This window comes from Entelurus aequoreus, linkage group LG01 (assembly GCF_033978785.1).
Source record: "Entelurus aequoreus isolate RoL-2023_Sb linkage group LG01, RoL_Eaeq_v1.1, whole genome shotgun sequence".
In the NCBI taxonomy this organism is placed as follows: domain Eukaryota; kingdom Metazoa; phylum Chordata; class Actinopteri; order Syngnathiformes; family Syngnathidae; genus Entelurus; species Entelurus aequoreus.
In genome coordinates, this window is record NC_084731.1 from 92,928,791 (window position 1) to 92,955,692 (window position 26,902).

General features: G+C 40.2%; 1 protein-coding gene across 4 annotated transcripts in view; it reads right to left on the reverse strand.

Moving 5' to 3' along the window:
* LOC133659245 (histone deacetylase 4-like) overlaps positions 1–26,902 on the reverse strand; it is a 128,996-nt gene that overhangs the window by 70,894 nt on the left and 31,200 nt on the right. For 2 of the 4 annotated variants that reach the window (XM_062062001.1, XM_062061994.1), the window contains one exon: positions 8,964–9,032. In XM_062062001.1, the coding sequence (XP_061917985.1) occupies positions 8,964–9,032 (69 nt within the window). Of the gene's footprint in view, positions 1–8,963; positions 9,319–26,902 lie in introns of those variants that run through there. The other 2 variants (XM_062061987.1, XM_062061979.1) reach the window with 1 other exon arrangement.

The window sequence follows — 26,902 nt, forward strand, 5'->3', positions numbered from 1 at the left end:
AACTGTGATTCATTAAAGGGATTCTTATGAGATTTCTAATCCCTGATATATCCTCCTGAGAACCAACGTCTCAGGAAGATTTAGCAATTTGGGCTCGTTTTCGACAAAAGAACCATCTTAACATTTTAACCAGATTACTGTATTTTCCAGACTATAAGCCGCTACCTTTTTTATACGCTTTGAACCCTGCAGCTTATAAAAAGGTGCGGCTAATTGATGGATTTTTCTTCGCAAACAGCCATTATGTTTTGTATTAAACTAATAGTTTTCATAACGCACCCACAGAGACACTGAAAAGGTGTTTTTTTTGTTTGTGCTATGGCGCTATCTTTTGGACGAGTTCATTCACTGCAGGTGCTGCGAGTTGAACGTCTACAGCATTTCCTTCTGTTTAGTGCCTTGAACTAAAAGTACAAGTGCTGTTCCGTCTACAAGTCATCCATAGCATTTTACTCATATAGTTTCTTCATTCATCACTCCAAGCAACGTTTGTAAGTTTCACAATATACCTAAAACAAATCATACCTACCAATACTAAACCATCGAATGTTTGATAGTAGTGTTTTCATGCATATTTGTACGTGCTATTGTGGCGCTGTTACCATTAGCTAATACGCTTACTCGTTTACAAGTGTCTGTGTTAGTGTTATTATCTTACAACGGCATTATTTTTGTATTGCTTTAGGTTCACAAATTCTTCAGTAAATTCACCAGAACGTCACCGTAGAGTTATTGAGTCTATTTAGCTGATTGGAGAGCTGGCTTACGCCGCTCTTCGGTCCTTGACGATGACTTCTGTTTTGTTGGATCAGGCGTTTTACTGCCGTGTTACAGGCACCATTTGGAAACAATTAAGGTATGTAAATATTTACAAAATCTTTCCCTGTAAAAAATGTATTTCACAACATTTATATCTGCGGCTTATAGTCTGGTGCGGCTAATATATGGAAACCTTTTCTTCTAAAATTTAGTGGGTGTGGCTTCTATACCGGTGCGCTCTATATTACGAGAAATATGGTATACTGTATTTTTCGGACTATAAGTCGCAGTTTTTTTCATGGTTTGGCGACTTATACTCAGGAGCGACTTATGTGTGAAATTATTAACACATTACCGTAAAATATCAAATAATATTATTTAGCTCATTCACGTAAGAGACTAGACGTATAAGATTTCATGAGATTTAGCGATTAGGAGTGACAGATTGTTTGGTAAACGTATAGCATGTTCTATATGTTATAGTTATTTGAATGACTCTTACCATAATATGTTACTTTAACATACCAGGCACGTTCTCAGTTGGTTATTTATGCCTCATATAACGTACACTTATTCACCCTGTTGTTCACTATTCTTTATTTATTTTAAATTGCATTTCAAATGTCTATTCTTGGTGTTGGGTTTTATCAAATAAATTTCCCCCAAAAATGCGACTTATACTCCAGTGCGACTTGTTTTTTCCTTCTTTATTATGCATTTTCGGCCGGTGCGACTTATACTCCGGAGCGACTTATACTCCGAAAAATACGGTATGTTTTGTACTCCATCATCTTTGCAGTAGGCAGGTTTCTGCAGTACCCATGTTTCTTCTGCAGTTCAAAGCTCCCTGGAGAGCACAAACATTGTTGCCGCCACTACCAACAAGGCCCCGCTACTTTTGTCAAGCCGGTCTTTGACCCGGCTTGCACTAGTGCGGATGTGTGGCAGCTGAGCCAACTGCCCATAAATCCCTGCAATCATGCAGCTTCCCCCACAACTAATCTAAAAAAATAAAAGTTGACTTGCTGCTTATTGAGTGACATGTTTGCTGAGAGGTTTGCAAAAGTCAGCCAGCACAAAGTTAAATAATAAATAGGCAAACACACACTTGTGACACCAGACATCACCAGGAGGACATTGACTCAATCAGATGTGACCCAATAGTAGCGTTGACTTGTGCTTTGATGCAACAGGTAAGGCATGTGACAACACGCAAGTGGTCCTTGAAGTCTTAGCCTGAGGAGCTGACAACAACACACAACCTTTTTATTTGCTTACATCCACACATCTCTCAGTCCTCCTTCTCTGCTATTTGTGACTCTGACTCATGTGTTCCCAGTTATTCAATTAAATGCAGCACTGTTTTACTTCATGAGACCGGAAGGGCAGGAGGGTGACGCATCACAATTTTTTCCAACCAAGGGCAAAATGTAAAGATGATGACATTAATGGACATAGTCAAATTGTTTATCTTTCATGTTTGCCTTTTACACTCTCTATGTAGTCTTGGACAGGCAGAGAAGGGAGCCAATTAACGTCAGCCCAATCTTGGCTAATGGAAAGCCATAACTCATACACTCCCACTTACTGTACAAAATGTTCCTCTGCGGGTGTTGAGTCCCTAACACAAACCAAAGCGGCTCACACGCATTAGAAAGCGGCGACAAAGGCTCACATCACACCAAAACAAGGAGATGCTATTACCCATCCGCACTTTTCCTCTCCTTCTTCGTGCTTCACAGAGAACTCCCTGTCCTGCTCATTGGACAATCCTTATCCATTCCACAGCTTTTCATTCTGCGTTTATCGCTTTGCCCTATTTAACCTGCAAGGCGTCTATCTGTCGCCCCTTTTCCTTCGTTTTCCCAGCAGTGACATCACAGGCATGCAGTTGGTTTATTATTATGCAGCTTTTTTTCCAGTAACTAACATCACTTTCTCTCTCACGCGCCCCCTCTCAATAAACACACACTCTCCCAGTCTCTCTCACTCTTGCCTTTAGTATAGTTTCTAAAGCCAATGGATACTCCACACACCGATAGTGCCGTCAAGTACCGCCATAGTAGTAGCCGTAGTGGCGACCCATCAGCGTTCCTGTTCTGTAACCCTGTTCAGTTTGTCTAATCTTGAACAGGTTTGTGCTGAAAACAAAATTTCGTGCAATGAGAATAAAGATCCGTCCATCCATCAAATACTGTATATTGAGTCTGCCTCTCCCAGTCGCCGAGAGTTATTGGCCTGCTAGGCTATATAATATTTTTTCTCTTGGTGCGAAATGTTCTTGCTTCATCCAAAAATAAATATATTTACGAATGTTGCCACATTAAGACATAAAAAGACAAATTTACAAATTCAGGGAAGGTGGTGAGATATATTTCTACTCAAAAAGACGTTTTTTGTCCTTATTTGACTTGCCTTGTTGGTTTTAGTGGCACTCTTTACCTGAATCTCTTCAGGTGGATTCACTGCATAGTTTCTAGGGGTGTGGGAAAAAATCGATTCGAATTCGAATCGCGATTCTCACGTTGTGCGATTCACAATCGATTCTCATTTTTAAAAAATCGAATGTTTTTGTTTATTTTTTTTAAATGAATCAATTCAACAAACGAATACACAGCAATACCATAACAATGCAATCCAATTCCAAAACCAAACCCGACCCAGCAACACTCAGAACTGCAATAAACAGAGCAATTGAGAGGAGACACAAACACGACACAGAACAAACCAAAAGTAGTGAAACAAAAATGAATATTATCAACAACAGTATCAATATTAGTTACAATTTCAACATAGCAGTGATTAAAAATCCCTCATTGACATTATCATTAGACATTTATAAAAAAAAATAGTGTCACAGTGGCTTACACTTGCATTGCATCTCATAAGCTTGACAACACACTGTGTCCAATATTTTCACAAGGATAAAATAAGTCATATTTTTGGTTCATTTAATAGTTAAAACAAATTTACATTATTGCAATCAGTTGATAAAACATTGTCCTTTACAATTATAAAAGCTTTTTACAAAAATCTACTACTCTGCTTGCATATCAGCAGAATGGAGTAGATCCTGCTGAAATCTTATGTATTGAATGAATAGAAAATCGTTTTGAATCGGGAAAAAAATCGTTTTTGAATCGAGAATCGTGTTGAATTGAAAAAAAAACAAAACGATTTTGAATCGAATCGTTACCCCAAGAATCGATATTGAATCGAATCGTGGGACACCCAAAGATTCACAGTCCTAATAGTTTCCCACTTCATCCCAATCTCTTTCAGCATCTTTCCATCCCTATACCTGCACCCAATGTTCTGTTCTGCCATTTCCTTGTTACAAATCGCAATCTGTTTAAGGCCCCTCTGCACACTCCTCAAATCTTTAGGCTCCAATCTATTTATACCAGAGAACACAAGAAGGCTGGCATCATTGATTTGAGATTCTGAGAGTATATCCCCCGGTCTGACCACCAGAGCTTCGTGCTCATTAGGCATAACAGATGCCATGCTGAGCCTTGCAGAGCTGTTCAGCCTCAGCAATAGTAGGTGGCAGACGTATTTCCTTTTAACAAGTCGAAGATTGAAAAGATAAAAAAAATATTTAGAATTTTAAGGAAATATGAGAGGAAAAAGCAACATGTGTTTGATGATAGAAAATAGTGTGAGTCCTCTAGCTTATTTGCTTCCACAGGGTTGGCCAGGTGAGGCTCAATTAGTGGCTGACTCGAGCTCCCTCTACCCAGGCACAGTTTTTGGAGTTGGGAAAAACTGATCACGGTCATAAAGTGGCAGGAACGTCTGATTGTTATCATGTCGCTATCATGGCAGTGTCAATCTGCACCAATGTGCCAAAAAGGAAAATTTCAACTTGCCACCAGCTTGAAAGCCCAGTCAGCAGCACCAATTCTAAGCAAAGAATTGATTGAATAATTATATTAATAATGTTATATTTTCTTTTTGACTCCAAGCAGGGTCTCCAACTTTCTTCACAGTGAGAGCTACTTTGACCAAAAAAACAAGAGGTTAGTAATTTAATTGACTGGCAACATTTATATTGCACTTAAATTATCTTCGACCCAACTCTTTCGTTTGAGTCACACATTAAGAGTGTTACTAAAACGGCCTTCTTTCATCTCCGTAATATCGCTAAAATTAGTTCTATTTTGTCCACTTGCGACGATGAGATCATTATTCATGCGTTCGTTACGTCTCGTCTCGATTACTGCAACGTATTATTTTCGGGTCTCAATCAATCAATCAATCAATCAATCAATCAATCAAAGTTTATTTATATAGCCCTTAATGAAATCAAACAATGGATGTCCGCTAACTTTTTGCAACTCAACGCCAAGAAAACGGAAATGCTGATTATCGGTCCTGCTCAACACCGACATCTATTTAATAATACCACCTTAACATTTGACAACCAAACAATTACACAAGGCGACTCGGTAAAGAATCTGGATATTATCTTCGACCCAACTCTCTCGTTTGAGTCACACATTAAGAGTGTTACTAAAACGGCCTTCTTTCATCTCTGTAATATCGCTAAAATTCGTTCCATTTTGCCCACTAGCGACGCTGAGATCATTATTCATGCGTTCGTTACGTCTTGTCTCGATTACTGGAACGTATTATTTTCGGGTCTCCCTATGTCTAGCATTAAAAGATTACAGTTGGTACAAAATGCGGCTGCTAGACTTTTGACAAGAAGAAGAAAGTTTGATCATATTACGCCTATACTGGCTCACCTGCACTGGCTTCCTGTGCACTTAAGATGTGACTTTAAGGTTTTACTACTTACGTATAAAATACTACACGGTCTAGCTCCATCCTATCTTCCTGATTGTATTGTACCATATGTCCCGGCAAGAAATCTGCGTTCAAAGAACTCCGATTTATTAGTGATTCCCAGAGCCCAAAAAAAATCTGCGGGCTATAGAGCGTTTTCTATTAGGGCTCCAGTACTCTGGAATGCCCTCCCGGTAACAGTTAGAGATGCTACCTCAGTAAAAGCATTTAAGTCCCAATTTAAAACTCATTTGTATACTCTAGCCTTTAAATAGACCCCCCTTTTAGACCAGTTGATCTGCCGTTTCTTTTCTTTTCTGCTCTGCCCCCCTCTCCCTCGTGGAGGGGGGGGGGCAGGACAGGTTCGGTGGCCACAGATGAAGTGCTGGCTGTCCAGAGTCGGGACCCGGGGTGGACCGCTCACCTGTGCATCGGTTGGGGACATCTCTGAGCTGCTGACCTGTCTCCGCTCGGGATGGTCTCCTGCTGGCCCCACTATGGACTGGACTCTCACTATTATGTTAGATCCACTATGGACTGGACTTTCACAATATTATGCTAGATCCACTCGACGTCCATTGCACCGGGGGCGGGGGGGGTCACCCACATCTGCGGTCCTCTCCCAGGTTTCTCATTGTCATCCCACTGGGTTGAGTTTTTCCTTGCCCTGATGTGGGATCTGAACCGAGGATGTCGTTGTGGCTTGTGCAGCCCTTTGAGACACTTGTGATTTAGGGCTATATAAATAAACATTGATTGATTGAAGAAGATCTACACTCAGTGTGGTCATTGTCTCTATGCGATTTTATGGTAATTTGTGAATAAATAAAGGCGAATTGTATGAAAAGACCCTTTGTCGGTGCTGTCTTTATGGACCTTCTTAATGGACCTTAAAAAACGTATTTGAATATTTCCGAAGAAGCCCTCTTGTGGTTTACCTCGTATTTATTGCAGTATGTGTTGGTAGACAATGTGAAATCCTCGTGCTTTAAGAGTGCAACAGTGGTGTTTCTCAGGGATCGGTCCTTAGGCCAGTCTTGTTCTCTATAAATATTAACAATCTGCCTGAAGTTTGTCACAATGTTCACACGCAATTGTACACAGACGCAAAGGGAAATACATCCAGATTATGAATACTCTGGAAGCAGCCTGTACCCTCACCACTGTCCTGTCCACAATATACAGATGGCTTACAGACTCAGTGTGCTTTCTCTAAAAGTCAGCAGAAGACAACACGGTCTAACATTTTCTCAAATGGAGAGGAGCTCACTGCTGTTGAAGAGTGATAGTACGGAGTACTGAGTTATTTTGGATCAAAAATCATGTAAGGAAAAATAAATAAAAAATAAATAAGTGGCAAAACTTTTTTCATATCAGAAATAACCTAACAGAAAGTGTGGTTAAATTGTTTCTTTACTCTGAGACTCTTACAGTTTGAATTTTGCATGACAATCTTGCTCCTCCTTCACTAAAGCCATCCATCCCTTCTCTACCGCGTGCCCCTCTCGGGGTCGCGGGGGTGCTGGGGCTTATCTTAGCTGCATGTGGGCGGCAGGCGGGGTACCTCCACAAATGGTTTCTGTTAAATGAAACAAGAAAATCACCCGCAAACAGTCAAACGTGCCTCAACCAGAAAAGACGTGGCATCACATCACCCCAGTCCTTCAGAAACTCCACTGGCTCCCTGTTCCTCACCGGATCCACTTTAAAATCCTCCTCCTCACACAAGGCCCTCCACAACCAGGCAACCTGCTACCTCACCAAACTGCTTCACCCAGCCTCCGCTCTTCTGATGCCAACCTCCTCTCCCCACCACTCAGAACCAAGCTCCGGACCTGGGGTGATAGAGCCTTCTCCATCACTGCTCCCACCCTCTGCAACTCTCTTCCCAAACCCATCCGTGACTGCTCAGACCTTCCTACCTTCAAAAGCCTTCTCAAAACACACCTATTCAGATCTGCTTTTAACCAGTGATTAGTCTTCTGTGTCTTGTAATGTCCTGTCTTGTAAATGTCCAGTATTATTATGTATTTTACAATGTACTGCTTTTATATTTCCTGTATTTTATATTATTACTTTGAACTGTTTTATATTGGAATTTTTTATCCTGTAAAGCGTCTTTGAGTACTCTGAAAAGCGCTATACCAAATGAAATGTATTATTATATTATTATTATCATTATTATTACCACACAAGCTTATACCACTTAAATAATTCTATATTGTCAGTCCGGGGTGGCAACCAGTGGAACTGCCTTCCTCAAACACTACCAGAATATCCCACATATACTGTTTTCAAAACAAATGTTAAGAAATGGTTATGCAAAAATAGAAATGTACCCACCTGTAACTGTCAAACGAGGTGTATGTTAGTGTATGAAACTGTATCTGTGTGGAGGATAGTTCATATACATTAATATTTAATAATGCTACAATATGTTTTACCACTTTGTTTTTAGGGATTTACAATGTTTTAACCCTGTCTGCTTGCGTGGTTAGGGACTACGGATTGAAATCAGTCTCTGGTTAGAATCTAGTGTTTTTAATGCAGTATGTAGTAAAACTTCATTGACATAAAGTCCCTCCTAAATGAAATTTAAATGCATTGAACAGCTGTAAAAATAAGAGTTGAAGTAAATATTCTTTGACCCTTGAGCGAGTCAAAATTAGGTGGTAAACTACTGGTACCTTATGCTGTAGATCGGACCAGGTCACGGGCCCTATCATTCTAGGAAAACTTAGTTTTGAGACCAATACAACAGTTTATGAGAATTTTTAAAAGCGTTGACTCCAGGAAATTTCAATAGTTAATCAGCATGGCTAACGGCAGACAAAAAGCATGAAAAGCCTGTGAGGTCAGGCACAAGATAAAGATGAGCATTCTAAGCAACAAAATGACTGACATCTGAATACTTGATGCATAGCTTGATGCAGAAATGTAAAGAGTGGCAAAGTAAGTAAAGAGCACTCTAACTAATTTCAGGTTTTTGAAAATCTAAGTATGCCCTTTACCATTTTGAGATTAAGAAATGCATAAACAACATCCGTCCTCTGATTTGCATCAATGTTGTGCACAGCCAGGGAAGAAATTTAGAAGCAAATGTGATTGGTTGCATGCAGCACAAGGACTTGTTTTTCTATTTTTGGACAGCTTTATTTTAAAGAAACCCAAAACCAGTTAATCCCAAAAATGTTGCTCTTTCATTCTCATTTTCCCCATTTTCATCTAAAAAATTATACAGAAGTTACAGTGAGAATTCACATTTGAGATAATGTTTTTAATGTCCATTTAGCATATTTGTGTTTTAAAACATCAGGATCAACTATGAACGCAAACCTACACAATATGTGGTTCAGAGTGCAATCACATAAAACACGCTCGGGCACAAAAACAAACATGCATGTGTGTCCAACCTGTTGGGATGTGGTTGAGCGCCGACGTCTTCAGAACCTCCAGTGGCTGTTCCTTTCCCAGGATCCCCTCTGTGGGAGACAGAGAACACTCCGCTTCAAATATGGTCCGCAACATTGAGACGTGCTTGCAGCAACAGCCCTGCTAATCGGGCGGTTCAGTCCAAACGAGCTGGCTTTAAGTCATCCGCTTGGCAGCAAGCGCGTGTTCCAGAGTCAATACCACTGCCCGAGCATCTGGCTGTGACATGAAGAATTTTCAGAGGTGCCCAAAAACATGCTGGGATGCGAGGGATGGTGCGGGGAAGAGCAGCCTGCATCGCAGTGAGATCCGCGTGCGAATGGAGGGATGTTGGGGCTCGACTGATACTGCCTGTGCTCAGCATAGCAAACGTGGCTGGCAGCAGCAAAGAGGGATGGGGGGATGCAGGCAGGGGGGTTGGGGGGCGCGTTGGAGGTAAAAATAGCTCACCCTTTTGTGTATAACAGCACATGCGGAGCACACACACACACACACACACACAGACACACACACACACACACACACACACACACACACACTCCTCTGTGTGTGTGTGTGCACGTATGTCTGTGTGTATGCAGGCTGTAATTATAGTGGCAACATGAAAAGGTTTTTGTAGCTGCCGAGCCCTGGGAAGACATTGCTATAAAAAGCAGAGCGACAGAGAACGATGAAGAAGGAGGAGGAGGCGTAGGGGGAGACGGGGAAGACAAGAGGTAAGAGGGAGGATGGAGCAAGGGAAGGATGGAAGAAAAACATGAAAGATGTGTAAAAAGGAGAAGGGAATTGTACTGTACAAAGGTTTTGATACGAACACACTAACATACAGGATTCATATACTGTATATTTTTATTTATTTAGATTTTTTATCTATTTAAATACATGTATTTGTGGTGCCTAAGACCCACATTTGAGACAAAAAAATATGCAATTACTCATTTGGATGTAGAGTCATCAAAAGTACCGATACTTTGATACAAAGTTTGAGTTAATTTCGAACATGCATCGATATTAATATAAAAAAATACATTGATGCTAGGGGTGTAACGGTACACAAAAATGTCGGTTCGGTACGTACCTCGGTTTAGAGGTCACGGTTCGGTTCATTCTTGGTACAGTAAGAAAACAACAAAACATACATAAATTTGCAAAATCTTCCACCAAAAATATTTTTCTTAGTGGAATATTTGATGTGAAGTAATCGGAACCTTGGATAGGTCAATAATTCATAACAACATTGATTTTGATTCAATATTATGTTTTGAGCAATGACAGTTTGAAAGAAGAAAAAAAAAACAGCTTTGTTTTATTAGTCAACATTGCAACTTTTTCTAAATTACATTTCACCTTTAAGCTTTTTTATTTCACTTTTGTTATGTTTTTGTTTATTTTAATAGTATTTTTAGAATGTGCCGTGGGCCTTTAAAACATTAGCTGTGGGCCGTAAATGGCCTCCGGGGCACACTTTTGACACCCCTGCTATAGATAATAAAAAATTTAATGTGATAAATCTATGGACAAAAAGCAGAGCCTGGCGACGCATGCGCGTTTATCATAACTCTCTCGCTTTCTCTGTCTCTGCCCCTCCCTCACCAATGTTGCTGCGTGCACAATTTGTTTTGTTTTTAACCCCTTCTTAACCCTGAACGTACATTGAAAATACACGCAACCCTAACTCAAAATGCCAGACATTTGAGGCATTTAAGAAACTCCGCCCTGACAGCTCCGCAAAAGAGGACATTTCCGGTGAAAAGAGGACGTATGGTCAGTCTATCGTAGCCCGTTAGCTGCTAGCATGCCGTGTGTTGTGCCTCGGTGTGCATTGTTTACACAACGTGCGTCACGCTACTTAATATGTCCGTGTGGAAACTCGTTCGGTACACCTCCGGACCGAACCGGAACCCCCATACCGAAACGGTACAATACAAATACACGTACCGTTACACCCCTAATTGATGCCTGTTTTTTTTTTGTGTCATTAGTACCTAATACTATACAACCTTTTTACCTTGGCGAGCCGCATCAATTATTTCCGTGTGAGCACTGAGCAGTCTACGCCAAAGAAGATCGCAGACTGTCTTAAAAAAAAAAGTATATTCAGCGTTTCCGGTTCGCCGTTGGTCATAAACAAATTATAATGGAACCGTGGCGGTATCATCATAACACCGCTTCACAACACACCTCATATGCACTCGCTTTGCCAAAGAATCATACGTAGCAGAAGGGATCTGTGTTGCCAATTAGCGAGGTAGCGAGTAGAGGAGCGGATCTTGTGTCATGCATTTTGCGTTTATTAAGTAATGAAATACAAACGGTCACGAACAGCAAAGTATTCGACGCGTGAGTGAGATCACAAATCCAGGGAGTGTGCATTACAACCCAACTTTCATAAGTGCTAAGAAGACACCTTGGAGAGACACAACTGTCCTTTGGAAACATTTTACTTCCCAGTGGTGTTCAAAATAAGGCCTGGAGTCCATTTGCGGATTGCAGCTCTTTTTTATGGACCTGTGGTACATTGTAGGAATAAAATAAACAAAACAAAAAAAACTGCAAAAATTGAAAATTCAGCAAAAAAGGCATAAAGTATAGAAAAAAAGCTGAAATGCTTGTGGAATGTGCTCACAGAATCTCTGAGGGCACCTCAGAGGGTGGAGTCATTCAGAAAAACAGTTAAAAACTTTTTTATTAAACAAGGCCTTTTTGTGACCTGATATATTATTGTATTGTTGTGTTGTTTTTATCTCTTTTTAAGCAAACTTATCTGTGAGCCAACACCTTAATGCTGTAGCTCTTCCTCCGGAATAATAATAATAATTATTACAACTATTATAATTAATTAAAAAATAAAAACACAAAAATGTATCTTCAAATATATGTTTTAGCCTTTTATATAGTCTATTTCATTACAAAATTACATGATGTCACACCACCACCAAATTGAGAGAAAATTAAGAATAATATTGTTTGTTTATACTTAAACTCTACATCACTTTTTTTTTCAATGTAAACGAGTGGACAATTGTTATTAATGAGCATATTTATAAGCACAGTATTGTTTGTTTTGATGTACTTGGAGGTTAGGGGCAACTGCTGTTCTTTTTTAATGTTAAGTTACCTCTTGGTAGCTGCTTCTGTACTTTAAATTATGTATAAAAAATAAAATAAAAAAATGTTGACGCACATTGATCTTAAAAACTTGATGATTTGAGACAGTTGTCAATAAAGTAATGGATTTAAAAATACATGGTTTATTTTTTTGTTTGACTCGTGGAACTCCCCATGTATAGGTATCGACAACTGAAACCAGGTATCAAGTAGGGAGGCACCAAAATAAAAATTCTGGGCCGAAAACTAAAATCAGGAAAATAAGGCCAAAGACCCGAAAGAGAGCATAATGCAAATTATTAATACAATTGCACTAATGGCACTATTGGTACTAACCTCATTAAATCCAGCAATCGCACAAATAAATATGTATCCTTAAAAGAATCACACCATCTTTAAAATATTTGACGTTACAACAATATACAAAACCCAAAACCAGCGAAGTTGGCACATTGTGTAAATCGTAAATATAAACATAAAACAATGATTTGCAAATCCTTTTCAACCTATATTCAATTAAATAGACTGCAAAGACAAGATACTTAACGTTCAAAATAGAAAACGTTATTTTTTGCAAATATTAGCTCATTTGGAATTTAGTGCCTGCCACATCGTTCAAAAAAGCTGGCACCAGTGGCAAAAAAGACTGAGACAGTTGAGGAATGCTCATCAAACACTTATTTGGAAAATCCCACAGGTGAACAGGCTAATTGGGAACAAGTGGGTGCCATGATTGGGTATTAAAGCAGCTTCCATGAAATGCTCAGTCATTAACAAACAAGGATGGGGCGAGGGTCACCACTTTGTCAACAAATGCGTGAGCAAATTGTCCAACAGTTTAAGAACAACATTTCTCAACTAGCTATTGCAAGGAATTTAGGGATTTCACCATCTACGGTCAAAAGGTTCAGAGAATCTGGAGAAAACACTGCACGTAAGCAATGATATTACGGACCTTCGATCCCTCAGGCGGTACTGCATCAAAAAGCGACATCAGTGTGTAAAGGATATCACCACATGGGCTCAGGAACACTTCAGAAAACCACTGTCAGTAACTACAGTTGGTCGCTACATCTGTAAGTGCAAGTTAAAACTCTAGGGTTCCATCCCCACCTTCTACCATCCTAGTCACGTCCGTTGTGTCCTTGGGCAAGACACTTCACCCTTGCTCCTGACGGGTGCTGGTAGCGCCTTGCATGGCAGCTCCCTCCATCAGTGTGTGAATGTGTGTGTGAATGGGTGAATGTGGAAATACTGTCAAAGCGCTTTGAGTACCTTGAAGGTAGAAAAGCGCTATACAAGTATAACCCATTTATCATTTATTTACTATGCAAAGCCAAAGCCATTTATCAACAACACCCAGAATCGCCGCCGGCTTCGCTGGACCTGAGCTCATCTAAGATGGACTGATGCAACGTGGAAAAGTGTTCTATGGTCTGACGAGTCCACATTTCAAATTGTTTTTGGAAACTGTAGAGAAAAAGAACCATCCGTATTGTAACAGGCGCAAAGTTCAAAAGCCAGCATCTGTGAAGGTATGGGGGTGTATTAGTGCCCAAGACATGGGTAACTTACACATCTGTAAAGGCACTATTAATGCTGAAAGGTACATACAGGTTTTGGAGCAACATATGTTGCCATCCAAGCAACGTTATCATGGACGCCCCTGCTTATTTGCTTATCATTTAATGCCAAGCCACATGTTACAACAGTGTGGCTTCATAGTAAAAGAGTGCGGGTACTAGACCGGCCTGCCTGTAGTCCAGACCTGTCTTCCATTGAAAATGTGTGGCGCAATGTGAAGCCTAAAATACCACAACGGAGACCCCCGGACTGTTGAACAACTTAAGCTGTACATCAAGCAAGAATGGGAAAGAATTCCACCTGAAAAGCTACAAACATTGACGTTTACTGAGTGTTGTTAAAAGGAAAGGCCATGTAACACAGTGGTAAAAATGCTCCTGTGCCAACTTGCAATGTGTTGCTGCCATTAAATTCTAAGTTAATGATTATTTGCAAAAAAAATTAACTTTCCCAGTTCGAACATTAAATATCTTGTCTTTGCAGTCTATTCAATTGAATATAAGTTGAAAAGGATTTGGAAATCATTGTATTCTGTTTTTATTTACGAATTATACAACGTGCCAACTTCACTGCTTTTGGGTTTTGTATAATGTACAGGACAAATACCGAATAGCGCCACATGCGGAGTTGGAGCCTTTAAGGGTACTTTAATGTTCTGTGTGGGATTGTTCCCATAACCAGAATAGCGATTGGGATATTTTGATTTCAAGCGACTTATTAGACCCCCATGGAGAACTTCTTTGCAGCAGATCCTCCTCTCGAGATTTCCACATTGCCCGCTTTGCAAATCCCTGTCCGTGGGTCTTTTTGGATATATTGAAATACGTCCACAAGCGCGTGCTTCCTGCTTACGTCATCACAACATCAGGTTTCGGCAGTGTTGTTTCTGTGATAAAAGTATTTCGGCCCAGCACTGAAATCGCAACTTTTGGGCCGAAAATTTTCAATGGCTAAAACTTGGTGCATCACTAATCATTAGCCTATACGGATGGGAGATGAAACGCCTGAAAAATGCCTTTAGAGGAATAAGAGACAGGCAGGTGTTCCACTATCACCGGATGAGGTTGCCACTAGAGATGTCGATAAATGCTTTAAAATGCAATATCGGAAATGATCGGTATCGGTTTCAAAAAGTACAATTTATGACTTTTTAAAATGCAGCTGTGTACACGGACGTAGGGAAAAGAACAGAGCGCGAATAAACCTTAAAGGCCCAGTCACATAATTTATGCGGCTTTTACACACACACAAGTGAATGCAAGGCATACTTGATCAACAGCCATACAGGTCACACTGAGGGTTGCCGTATAAACAACTTTAACACTGTTACAAATATGCGCCACACTGTGCACCCACACCCAACAAGAATGACAAACACATTGCGGGAGACCATCCGCACCGTAACACAACATGAACACAACAGAACAAATACTCAGAACCCCTTGCAGCACTAACTCTTCCGGGACGCTATAAAAAAAAAACCCCGCTACCACCAAATATATAGTATTTCCCATAGTTGTAATGGGTATCAGGATTATCTCAGGGAGAGCATGTCCCAAATTCCAAGCTGTTTTGAGGCATGCTAAAAAAAATAATGCACTTTGTGACCTCAATAATAAACATGGCAGTGCCATGTTGGCTCTTTTTTCCATAACTGGAATTGAAGTTGTTCTCTTATTTTGGAAAACCTTGTTTTTGATTGATTGATTGAAACTTGTATTAGTAGATTGCACAGTACAGTACATATACCGTACAATTGACCACTAAATGGTAACACCCGAATACGTTTTTCAACTTGTTGATCGTTAATCAATTCACGGATAATGCATCCAGCGGGGCATCACAACAAAATTAAGCATAATAATGTGTTAATTCCACGACTGTATATATCGGTATCGGTTGATATGGGGATAAAGAGTTGGACAATATCGGAATATCGGATATCGGCAAAAAAGCCATTATCGGACATCTCTAGTTGCCACATATGCTGTAAAGCTTGAAGACCACTAATTCTCATGTCTTTCACCGTCTCGCAAAAATGTCTACTCCAGTGACACAACAGTCTCGGTGATAAACTCGGTGGTTATAGGACATTGGTCGGTCCTGATCTATCCCAGCATTGATGTCACCTTAAAAACATGTGCCATTTAAATGGGTCACACGTGGGAATATTGCTGCGACAAACAGGTGGTCAATCTGTCTCGCCCCCCCTTCTCAAAAACACACAGATCCCCTTTGAGAATATCTCCTGACGAGCACATTCAAATCAAACACACGGCACCAGAGTTTGCAATTCAAATGTGGCACGTCTACAAGTAATGACACCTGTGGCTTGGTGGGTAATTTGAAGCTGCGTTTGCACAAATTACTGCAAGCAGCTTTACATGTCTGATGTGACTGAAGGAAATCAAGAGGGCAGACGGCTTGTATTTGGTTAGTTAGACAAAACATATGAGCTTTTAGTCAAAACCACACTGTCGATACCGAATATGTGTGTGCAGAGTACAGGTGTGCATGAAACCGCAACCGCCCTCTGCAACCCGGACCAATGATTTTGAACGAAGACTTGTTATGCAGCACTCCCTTTTTCCTCATCTTCCACTCACGTTACCGATGGGAGAGCATCAAGAGACAGGGAGCTATAAATAGCCTTGGTTTGCCTCAGGCATACAGTCAGTCAACTCAAGCGAATGCAGCGCACGCTCGTCAGGGGGCATGCATGTTATGGACTGTGCCGTAAAAGAGGTGTGCAGGAGATGCTGGGTCGCTTTGTCTGCCGCATTGCTGAATGACCATGACCACCCGGCACAAAGAGACAGGAGAAAGGAGAAATAACCCAACAGCAAACTGCGACATAGGGCATTTCAAACAAAGGTGTGCCAGGAAGACAAAAAAGGAAGGCTGCTTAAGTCTTATTGCATTCACCGCAGCGGTGTCGCTCTGGCCGTTGTCCGTGTTGACTCCACAGCGATCAAGGTGAACCTGACAGGAACAATGCAATTAATCAAGTACGCCTCCTTTTCCTTCTGGGTTGCAATTGTTCTTCCCTACGGCACTGGATGATGTCATGCCAACAGAGTAGGTGACCCCTAGGCGAGTCATCACCACTTGCAAACAATCAGAAATACTGTATTGATCCGAAAAGAAGACAACCCCTCCTTTTCAAGACTCGTTTTTGGAAAACTATTCAAGACAAAACAATGTTTAAGATTGCAATAAAGCAGGAGCGCAATTAAGTGAGGCACCAGTGCAATATGTCAGACTTAGGCTATGTCTACGCTAAGCCGGATAACCCCTTAAATGAATAATTATTTAGCCTGAGCCCCGTTTCAGCCACACTAAGCTATCGATTAAAGTCCCCCTCCTCTGACAATTTTTTAAACGGGTTAGTGCGCAGTGTATTTCTTAAATCTCCGGCTCTTAGCTTTGTATGGACTCATTGATCGTTTACAAACTGAGTGACGCCAGAAAGAACGCGCGCCACACAGGAAGTGACGTCAGAAAGAACACGCCACAGCCAGCTTCATAATAAAGCGGTTTCGTAACTCGGAGCTAACCACTGGAAATATGGAGGCGAGTCATCCAGACATGCCCGTGCTTCTCCTTCCGTCTGTGGAAGTCACACATGAATACCTTAAGAGAAAGTGATTGCAGCTATTTGGGATACAACACTTCTCAGGCGGCAAGAGAACTTTCGAATGTCCAGGTCAGCTGTGATTCTACTTACCGAAAAACTTTGTCCATTTGTCGAAGAAGAGACAACGAGAATGCGGGCTACCGTGCGTGTGGTAAAAAAGGGAGTGTGTGCTTTGTATTACCTGGCGGTCGAAAGAAGACTGCAGAAAATGGCGAATGCTTTTGGACTGACGAAGCAGACTGCAGTGTTTCCCACACATTCATTTATTTGTGGCGGCCCGCCACGAAAGAATTACGTCCGCCACAAATTAAAAAAATTAAAAAAATTACAAAAATATTTTTTTTGTTTGTTTGGCCTGTCCAGCTTCTCAGGCAAATCATATAGTTGATGTAGATGCCCATATAGGCTGTTCAGATTTACTTTACAAAAGAGAAGTGTAGGATACTTCTCTTGTTGCCTTTTTTGTATTTGACCACTACTGTTTTCTGTTTATTTGTTACTGACTGTGGCAGGACACCTCTGCCTCTGTTTCACTTTATGTTGCTGGTAAATAATATGGTTGTAGTAGTAGGCTAAAGTTAAATTATTTAGTATGCACTAATTAAAGGGGCAGAGCTTTAAGAGACATTTTAGCTTTTATATTTTATAAGATATATTTTTTGTAAGAACCACAATTAATAAATATATTTCAGAGAATAACTTATTGTTCAAATCTGTATATAAATATGTACATAAAGTGTTGTAATTATATTGTAAAATGGATGGATGGATGGATGGATGGATGGACGTTTAAAACAAAACTGTTATCATTAATTAGTAAGTATACATTTTTTGAGCCTTTTTAGAGAAAATCATATCATTGTAGTAAATTACTCGATGATGTCATGGTGACCACGCCCATAGCCCCGCCCCCACCGCCACAGGTATCTTGGCAGTTTATGGGAAACACCGGACTGTATCAGTTATTGTCCGCCATGTATGTCGCGGACTCAACGTCTTTGTCCAGAGTATATAAAGTCACCAAAAAGGAATGGACAATGAAGGTGAAGGCAAAAGAGTGAGGAGTGTCCTGACCAAATATCTAGATCCCTAGATTGATGGATGTAAAAAGTTCTTTATTACATTGTTTACTGTCACATGTCCATTAAAGATTTGATTAATTTATGATGGCTCAGGTGTGGCTCACTACAATAGGGCCCCACATCACACTGGATTCCAGTTAATTGAAATACCACAACACTGGATATTGTTCAGATAAGTTAAATTTAAGAACTTGTACACAAAACAACACTGGAGGTGACTGTGACGTGCGCATTTTCCGCGCATGCGTACTAGGTCGCGTTGCGCCGGCGAACGGAGGGGAGGAGGGGGTCTTAAACAACCATTATGTGTGTGTGGACAAGGATAAGGTTAGGTGGAATTTACCCCGGATAACCTTAGCCAGCTTAGTGTAGAAGGGGCCTTAGAACATTGGTCTATTGCAGTGTAGCTCCAGTCCAGTAACAGCTTTTCTTTGTGGCTAGTTCCTAAGTTTTCTGTTGCATAAACGCTTTGGTAATGACAATTTCCTTCATTGCATTTTCTACTCACATATTCACAAACGCTCCAATTAATCTTGTTAGAAGCATCCAGTTTGTGGACCAAGATAAGCCTTTTCTGACTGCATTTCAATTTATTTGGTGATCTGCTTTATTTGTCACTATAATCCGAAAGTTACCATCTAGGGTTGCCCGGTAATTGACGATATATGATACAAATGATGTAAATTAGGACGACTATAGAGCTTTTAATACTATCACCTAGGGTTAGGCAATATAGATAATATTCCTTATAAATTATATACATTTGTCCAACAATAAGAGTTTATTATTTATCCACTTTACAGGGGAACTGCCTTTTTTTGGGAAAAATCATTGTGAAAAACAAAATGGAGGATGTTGGGTTTTTTTGCATTCTAAATATTAAATAAATGCAATCAAAAGTCCACTTACAATGGAGCCTATGAAAGCCGCTCTATTCTGCCTATAAAGCCCTTAAAAAAACATCCAAACGTAATAGTAATAGTAGTAACGGGCACATTTATAATAACATTTCATATTTACCTATTTTGATTATACACGGCATTCATTTCAAAAACACATCACGTTTGCTTTGGTGGTAGCGAGGGGTGTATATTGTAGTGTCCCGAAAGAGTTAGTACTGCAGGGGATTCTGGGTATTTGTTCTGTTGTGTTTATGTTGTGTTAATAATAATAACAATAATGGATTCGATTTATATCGCGCTTTTCTATTGTTGGATACTCAAAGCGCTCACAGAGAAGTGGGAACCCATCATTCATTCACACCTGGTGGTGGTAAGCTACATTTGTAGCCACAGCTGCCCTGGGGTAGACTGACGGAAGCGAGGCTGCCAGTTTGCGCCTACGGCCCCTCCGACCACCACCTACCATTCATTCATCATTCATTTCACCGGTGTGAGCGGCACCGGGGGCAAAGGGTGAAGTGTCCTGCCCAAGGACACAACGGCAGCGATTTTTGGATGATAAGAGGCGGGGAGCGAACCTGCAACCCTCAGGTTTCTGGCACGGTTGCTCTACCCACTACGCCACGCCGTCCACACTGTTTGTATGGAGGGAAAGCGGACGTGACGACATGTTGTAGAGGACGCTAAAGGCAGTGCCTTTAAGGCACGCCCCCAATAATGTTGTCAGGGTGGAAATCGGGAGAATGGTTGCCCTGGGAGATTTTCGGGAGGGCCACTGAAATTGGGGAGTCTCCCGGGAAAATCGGGAGGTTGAAATCGATACCGATAATTTCCGATATTACATTTTAAAGCATTTATCGGTATCTCTAATAAATACACATCAGTAGGCTAAATGAACCTCTTCAACATACATACTGTTGGTACGATTTGTTTTTTGACAAAAAATTTCGCCAAAATTTTGCCGTTGTTATTTAATGCCGTTTTGGCTATCATACAGTCAAACAATGCACGTAAAAAAAAAGTCAATCTTCCCATGTGAATCCCACACATTGGTGATTATGTCTTTGTTTATTTTTACAACTGCAAAACAAGCTACCTATACCAACACGATTTAAGAAAAAAACTTCTGCTTGGCTCTTCCATCCTGACCTCCCACGCTCTTTGCCTTATTTGTATTTAATAAAAGGTAAAGGGGATGTTAAATGTTCATTGATCCCCTCATAAGTATTTTGAAGGAGTTCACAATACATTTTGGGCCGATAATTAGCGGAATTATGATGTCAAAACAGAAAATTCCATAACATTAAAATATAGCTACAATAACCGATAAAAAAATGGTTCAATGAGGCAAGAATAAATGGGTTAAGGTGAGTAAATCAAGTGTTATCTTTCTCCTATATGCTTGCTTTAATTGCTATAAACTCCCCCTGAGCTCATTGCAAACAAACCTGGCGTAAACCGTGTGAGTCTTCTTCACTGTTTCAGGGGAATACTTTCCGTGTGCTATTTGCACCAAACGTTCAGCAAGGAGGGCAAAAAGTAAAAACATTGCGCTTCAACACAAACTTTATCAGCCACCTGAAATGCTAGCATCACTACGACGTTGTTTTAAAAGCCTATTAAGATGCTTGCTGCTAAAGAAGCTGCCTCAAAGCCAGCTTGTTCCAATCTTCATGGCATTGGAAAAGTGCAAAATGTTTGCCAGGGACGACCTGAGGGCTAAAGTGATGTTTAAATTCATTAAGGAGATGATGGAGCTGCACAACCAGTACTTTACCACTGTTGAAGATACTGACTTCAGTCAGGACAAATCTACAAGTAAAATTTGTTAAATCCATATTTGTTTTGAGTCTTTCCCAACTCCAGGTGTGCACTAACTACAATTAATTATACATGTAAAGAAATGTACATGAATAAGTTACCGGTATCTGTCTTAAGAAGCAGGATGTTATTGGTATTTGCTTGAAAAAAAACCACTGCACATCCCTAGTACCGTATTTTTCGGACTATAAGTCACAGTTTTTTTCATAGTTTGGCCGGGGGTGCGACTTATACTCAGGAGCGACTTATGTGTGAAATTATTAACACATTACCGTAAAATATCAAATAATATTATTTAGCTCATTCACGTAAGAGACTAGACGTATAAGATTTCATGAGATTTAGCGATTAGGAGTGACAGATTGTTTGGTAAACGTATAGCATGTTCTATATGTTATAGTTATTTGAATGACTCTTACCTTAATATGTTATGTTAACATACCAGGCACGTTCTCAGTTGGTTATTTATGCGTCATATAACGTACACTTATTCAGCCTGTTGTTCACTATTCTTTATTTATTTTAAATTGCCTTTCAAATGTCTATTCTTGGTGTTGGGTTTTATCAAATAAATTTCCCCCAAAAATGCGACTTATACTCCAGTGCGACTTATATATGTTTTTTCCCTTCTTTATTATGCGTTTTCGGCTGGTGCGACTTATACTCCGGAGCGACTTATACTCCGAAAAATATGGTATTTTGCATTGTTTCTGCATGTGCAACTATAATTATTCTCTACAAAATATATTTTATTTTAATAGTTTTGTGCGCCTGGAACAAATTTAATTAGAGTTACCTTATTTCTTATGGGTAAATGTGATTATTTTCGCACAACTACGGAAAACCAAGGTACCCCTGCATTGACCTACCTACAGTGGATTGGTTTTAGCATCTTTAATGCACGAAATGTATGAAAGTGACACCACACATCTTTCTATTTTTCTGCCTTCGGTGGAAAGGTTTAGATATTCCTGATGTACACCAATGGTGTCATGTCCTTGTGGACCTCCACAATGATGCTACACATTGTTGCTTGGAGATTTGGAATATGACGGCAAAGCTCTGTTAGTTCAGCCAAATGCTTCATGTCCTCAAACATATGAAATGCACAAAGAGGAGAAGACGTATTATTAGGATGTTATTCCCCAGTAAAGAACCACTGGGAGCCCTGTAGGATGTGTTTGCAAAAAGGCATAAAAACAGGGGTCTCATGCTGCAGTGCAAACCCTAATTGCAGCAGACAGTTCTTATTAGTGTAGTGTATACCGTTTCTTGGAGACAAAAGTGAAGTGAGGTGAATTATATTTATAGAGCGCTTTTTCTTTTGTGACTCAAAGCGCTTTATATTGAGAAACCCATTATCTACATTTAAGCAACATTTACACCAGTGTGGGTAGAACTGGGAGCAAGGTGGGTGAAGTGTCTTGCCCAAGGACACAAACAGCAGTGACTAGGATGGCAAAAGCTGGATTCGAACCACGAAACCTCAAATTTCTGGCTGAACGCTCTACCATCTGAGACACGCCACCCTAAAAAAGACATTTACAAAGGATATCTCCATCTCTGTTTATTAGCTCAAGCTTACTCATCACAATTTTACAGTGAGTCCCAAAATGTACTAAAAACCAGACTAACATGGCTGTGTAAGTTCATGCCCAGTGAGGTTTATGTGCTCCGGCTAGGGTCAATGCGTGAGGCGGCCCCCTTCCACCACAGTCCCCACAATGGTTACACATGGGAGGACAGAATCATCTGCCTGACAGGAACCTCACAGCAAGAAGAGGGAGGGTGTGGTACTGTGGCTGCACGCCGCTGAGCCACATTTTGCAATCTGCCACAATTTCGTAATTTGTAGCACGGACCAAAAAAACATGTCAGCACAAGAGGACGGCAGCCGGAGCATGAACAGAAGGTTCAAAATGATCCTTGACAAAGACTCACACTCGCATCGCAATGGCCACTGCATAAAAGAGGCGGCGGTTGTGTCATGCGTGCACTTGTCGTGCTTTTTTTAGCTGCAAAGCACACTGCAACAAACTGCTCAATCGTGAAGAGGGGAATCAGCATGGGAGGCCAAAAATAATGATTGTTTGTTCGCCATGCATGCATGTGCCTCATATCTTGTGTGTGTGATTCTAAAAATAGACTCAGGGATAAGCCCTCTTTATTGCAGCAAGAGCTTTTAACCCCTTCACCCCGGGATTTAAGCAGTGCGACGAGCCATCGCGTGCATTTGGAGGATGAAAAGGGGTCATTGAACGAAAAATGGCATGTGGGATAAGTAAGATACAAATTTAGAGCATGCACCTTTGATTTTATACACCTAACTCCATAGATAATTACTGCAGACCAGTCTTTACTTTTGCACCAAGATGGTGGAGAGTGGAAAACCATGAACACGTGGACAGAATATGAGATCAAATCCAGTAAAGCTACTGCATTGATTTATTTTGTTTGAGTGATCTTGCCTCGTCACACTCTTTTGAAACCGCCAGTCTCTAAAATGTCTCAGTGTTTGTTTGTCCCCAGCCCCTGCCAGGGACAACAATACACCTGGGTATTGACGTGTGTGTTGTCGAAAGTACTGTTTACGTCTGCAGCGGGCCCTCACCAATGTTCCCCATGGAAGATCCTGATGCTGAAGTGCACAATAACACACCACAGCCGTACTGAACATGTTTTTTCGAAGCAGGACGACAGACTGACACTTCCTGACTGCAGTCACAGTGTCTTGGAACCCCACTGGACTCAGTTCAGGGTCGCAACACTGTGTGTGCAGCCGGACATGCTGGCATCCAACCTAAGTTTATAAGCACACGTCTGGCGGATTCCTTTACAGTTTGTTCTCACCGTGTTTTTACATTTCTCTCTTTGAAGTCCCAGTTTACATGCACTCCCTCTCATTCAATCACAAAACTCAAGGGTTGATTTTGTGACATTTGCTTCGGCTCTTATGGTTATAGTGCTCCTCAAAGATCAGTCTGTGTGTGTGTCAGTCTTTTCTTAAAAAAGTTCAACTAAATCTGATTAAGGTAGTTACATACCTTTGAAAACGTTTCTTCCGACTGAATTGCCTGCTTCCCTGCATGTGATCTGGTTCCCTGTGTATTGTAATGCATGCAACAAAATACATGCATTTGAGTAGGGATCAAGGTTTTTTTTAATGGTATCAGCTTTTTTTTTTTTTACAATAATAATGAATACTAATATTTAACCTCTATCATCACCATTGCTATAATTTTAAATGTAAGAACTATCAAACAATTGTTTGCCTTTTTTAATTTGACGGACCCATTTAAAACTGGTCAGTTTAGCTCTGGTGCAGGCTCCAGCCTTGTCCCGCCCACTGTGCCATCAAACTGGTTACGCAAAGTGCGCACGGGTAAGCAACAGACCCTATCAGAAGCCGAGTTATTTTGCATTGGTTACGCAAACTTGCGCATCAGTAGCCCTGAACTGGTGTGACAGATGCAACCAGCGGATCATATCAGCAGCCTTGTGCTGGTATCATACAAGTGACCAAAGGAAAAAAAATATCAAAAAGAACATTTAACATCTGCACCTACTATCCACGAACGATCAATGACCTGAATAACCCTTCCTTAGATAAAATACTTCATTAACTCAACAAGGCAAAATGGGACATGGTCGGATTCTCAAAAAAAAGTATAAAAAAGCAAGATCGAAATCCATGAAACAACTGGCCACAAGCTGTTCTTTTCTAACAACGAAACCCCGCGATCAAACGGCTTTGGCTTTCTTATAAACAAAACATGCCTACCTCTAATAGAAGACTATCATCCAATTTCTGACAAACTGGCTCTCCTAAGCCTGAAAGGAAAATTCTCAAGATTGGTCTTCATACCTATGTTGACTTGTTTTATTGCCAATATTTATTGTAAGTCATCTTGTAATGTATGTATGATGTCTGTAAATGTGTGTCTGTTTTCATGGTATCTGCCTTAGGAAAACAGATTAAATCTAGCTATTGTAGCTAAATATTGCATATTTACTGTGATGCTTTGCTAATATGTTGATCAATATGCATTGTCCTAATCCAACGAAGTTATTCAATTTAATTCAATTCAGTGCTATATCCCAATGTCCTCCCACCTAGCGCTCTCAGATAATATTCAATCTATTGTCAATGACATCCTGAAGAGAAACCACCTCTTTATCAACTGCAAACTAGGTCAACTACACAATACCTTCCCAACAGCAATTGGCAAATATACCTCATGTAACTCAAACATTACTTCCTCTTCAAGCTAAATATGCAGCCAAAGTCAGCTTGAAAATTAATGTCACCAAAACCAAATGCATGACAACTGATAAAATCAACACAAACCATCATCTTACCATTTACAACCATCAAATCTCTCAAGTAACCGAATTTGCCTACCTAGGCCATAAACTCTCCTCGAAAAATGACGAACTAGTTGCCGTCCAGTATCGCCTTGGCCTAGGCTGAGCAGCTTTTAATTAGAATAAAGCAGCACTGACATCAAAAACGATATAATTTATTCTAAAATCAAAGATCTTTAACACCTATGTGATACCTGTTGTACTCTACAGATTGAAATGTGCTAACTGGACCTTGAAATCCTTGCAAAAATTTGTCGTTTTCCAAAATCATATGATGAGATTCATTACAAACAAAAGACTATCTGATCATACCCCGAATTGAAGACCTGCTTTGTACAACAAAGCTTATCGCCTTCACATGCACAATTAAATCCAAAGTCTTGAAGCTCTACGGTCACACCAAACGCTCTACTCAAGGTGTAAGTAAAATCTGCCTAGAAGGAATGATAGAAGAAGGAATATGCAGAGTAAAAAACAAAACACTGGCGAGACATCTGCCATTTGACTTGACAAAACCTGATGTCGCTGAACACTGCTGTCAAAGACAGAAATTCAGGAAGACAGATAAGACATGTTGATGCGCAATCTGCAAAAGGCAGAGAAGGCGAATGATGATGCAAACCATGCACCGGTAGGAGGCAGAGCCAATCAGAAGCCGAGGTATTAGGCAGCCTTGACAATCTTACTGCGGAGAAAGTGTACAGATGTGTCAAAGCTACGTAAAATCAGAAAACTCTCGGAAGATTGAAATAAAGATCTCAGTCCTCTACATGTTACAACTACTAGTAATGTAAAAATGAGCAGAATACAGTAAAAAACTTAATGAACATAGGTGGTGGCTCTGCTAGCTCGAAGTACCTTACGTCGTATCTGTGAATCACTTGAAAGCTTCTAAAACTATCGATATGGAAACAGTCTGTTATAGTAGAAGCATGTTTGTGTGATTGAGAGAGATATTAAAGAACTCAAACTACACTCAGTCTAACGAAAAGGATAAAGAATAGCCACACAAGAAGCTGAAGAACACCAAACAGTTGTCATGCAAAATTTGTATCGCAAAAATATGTTGTGCTGTATATGCTGCTGCAGTATATACAAGTGTGTAAAAAAAATATAATATTGATTGTTTTGATCATGCCTTAATAAAAATGTTGATAATGTGACCTATGTTTCTACCTAAATATTGCTTTTGATGATCAGTACAGTATGTTTTGTACTTTATATCGTACTTTATATACTTTTTCCATTTTGTAAATATGCTTTATGCATTTACACTACCGTTCAAAAGTTTGGGGTCACATTGAAATGTCCTTATTTTTTAAGGAAAAGCACTGTACTTTTCAATGAAGATAACTTTAAACTAGTCTTAACTTTAAAGAAATACACTCTATACATTGCTAATGTGGTAAATGACTATTCTA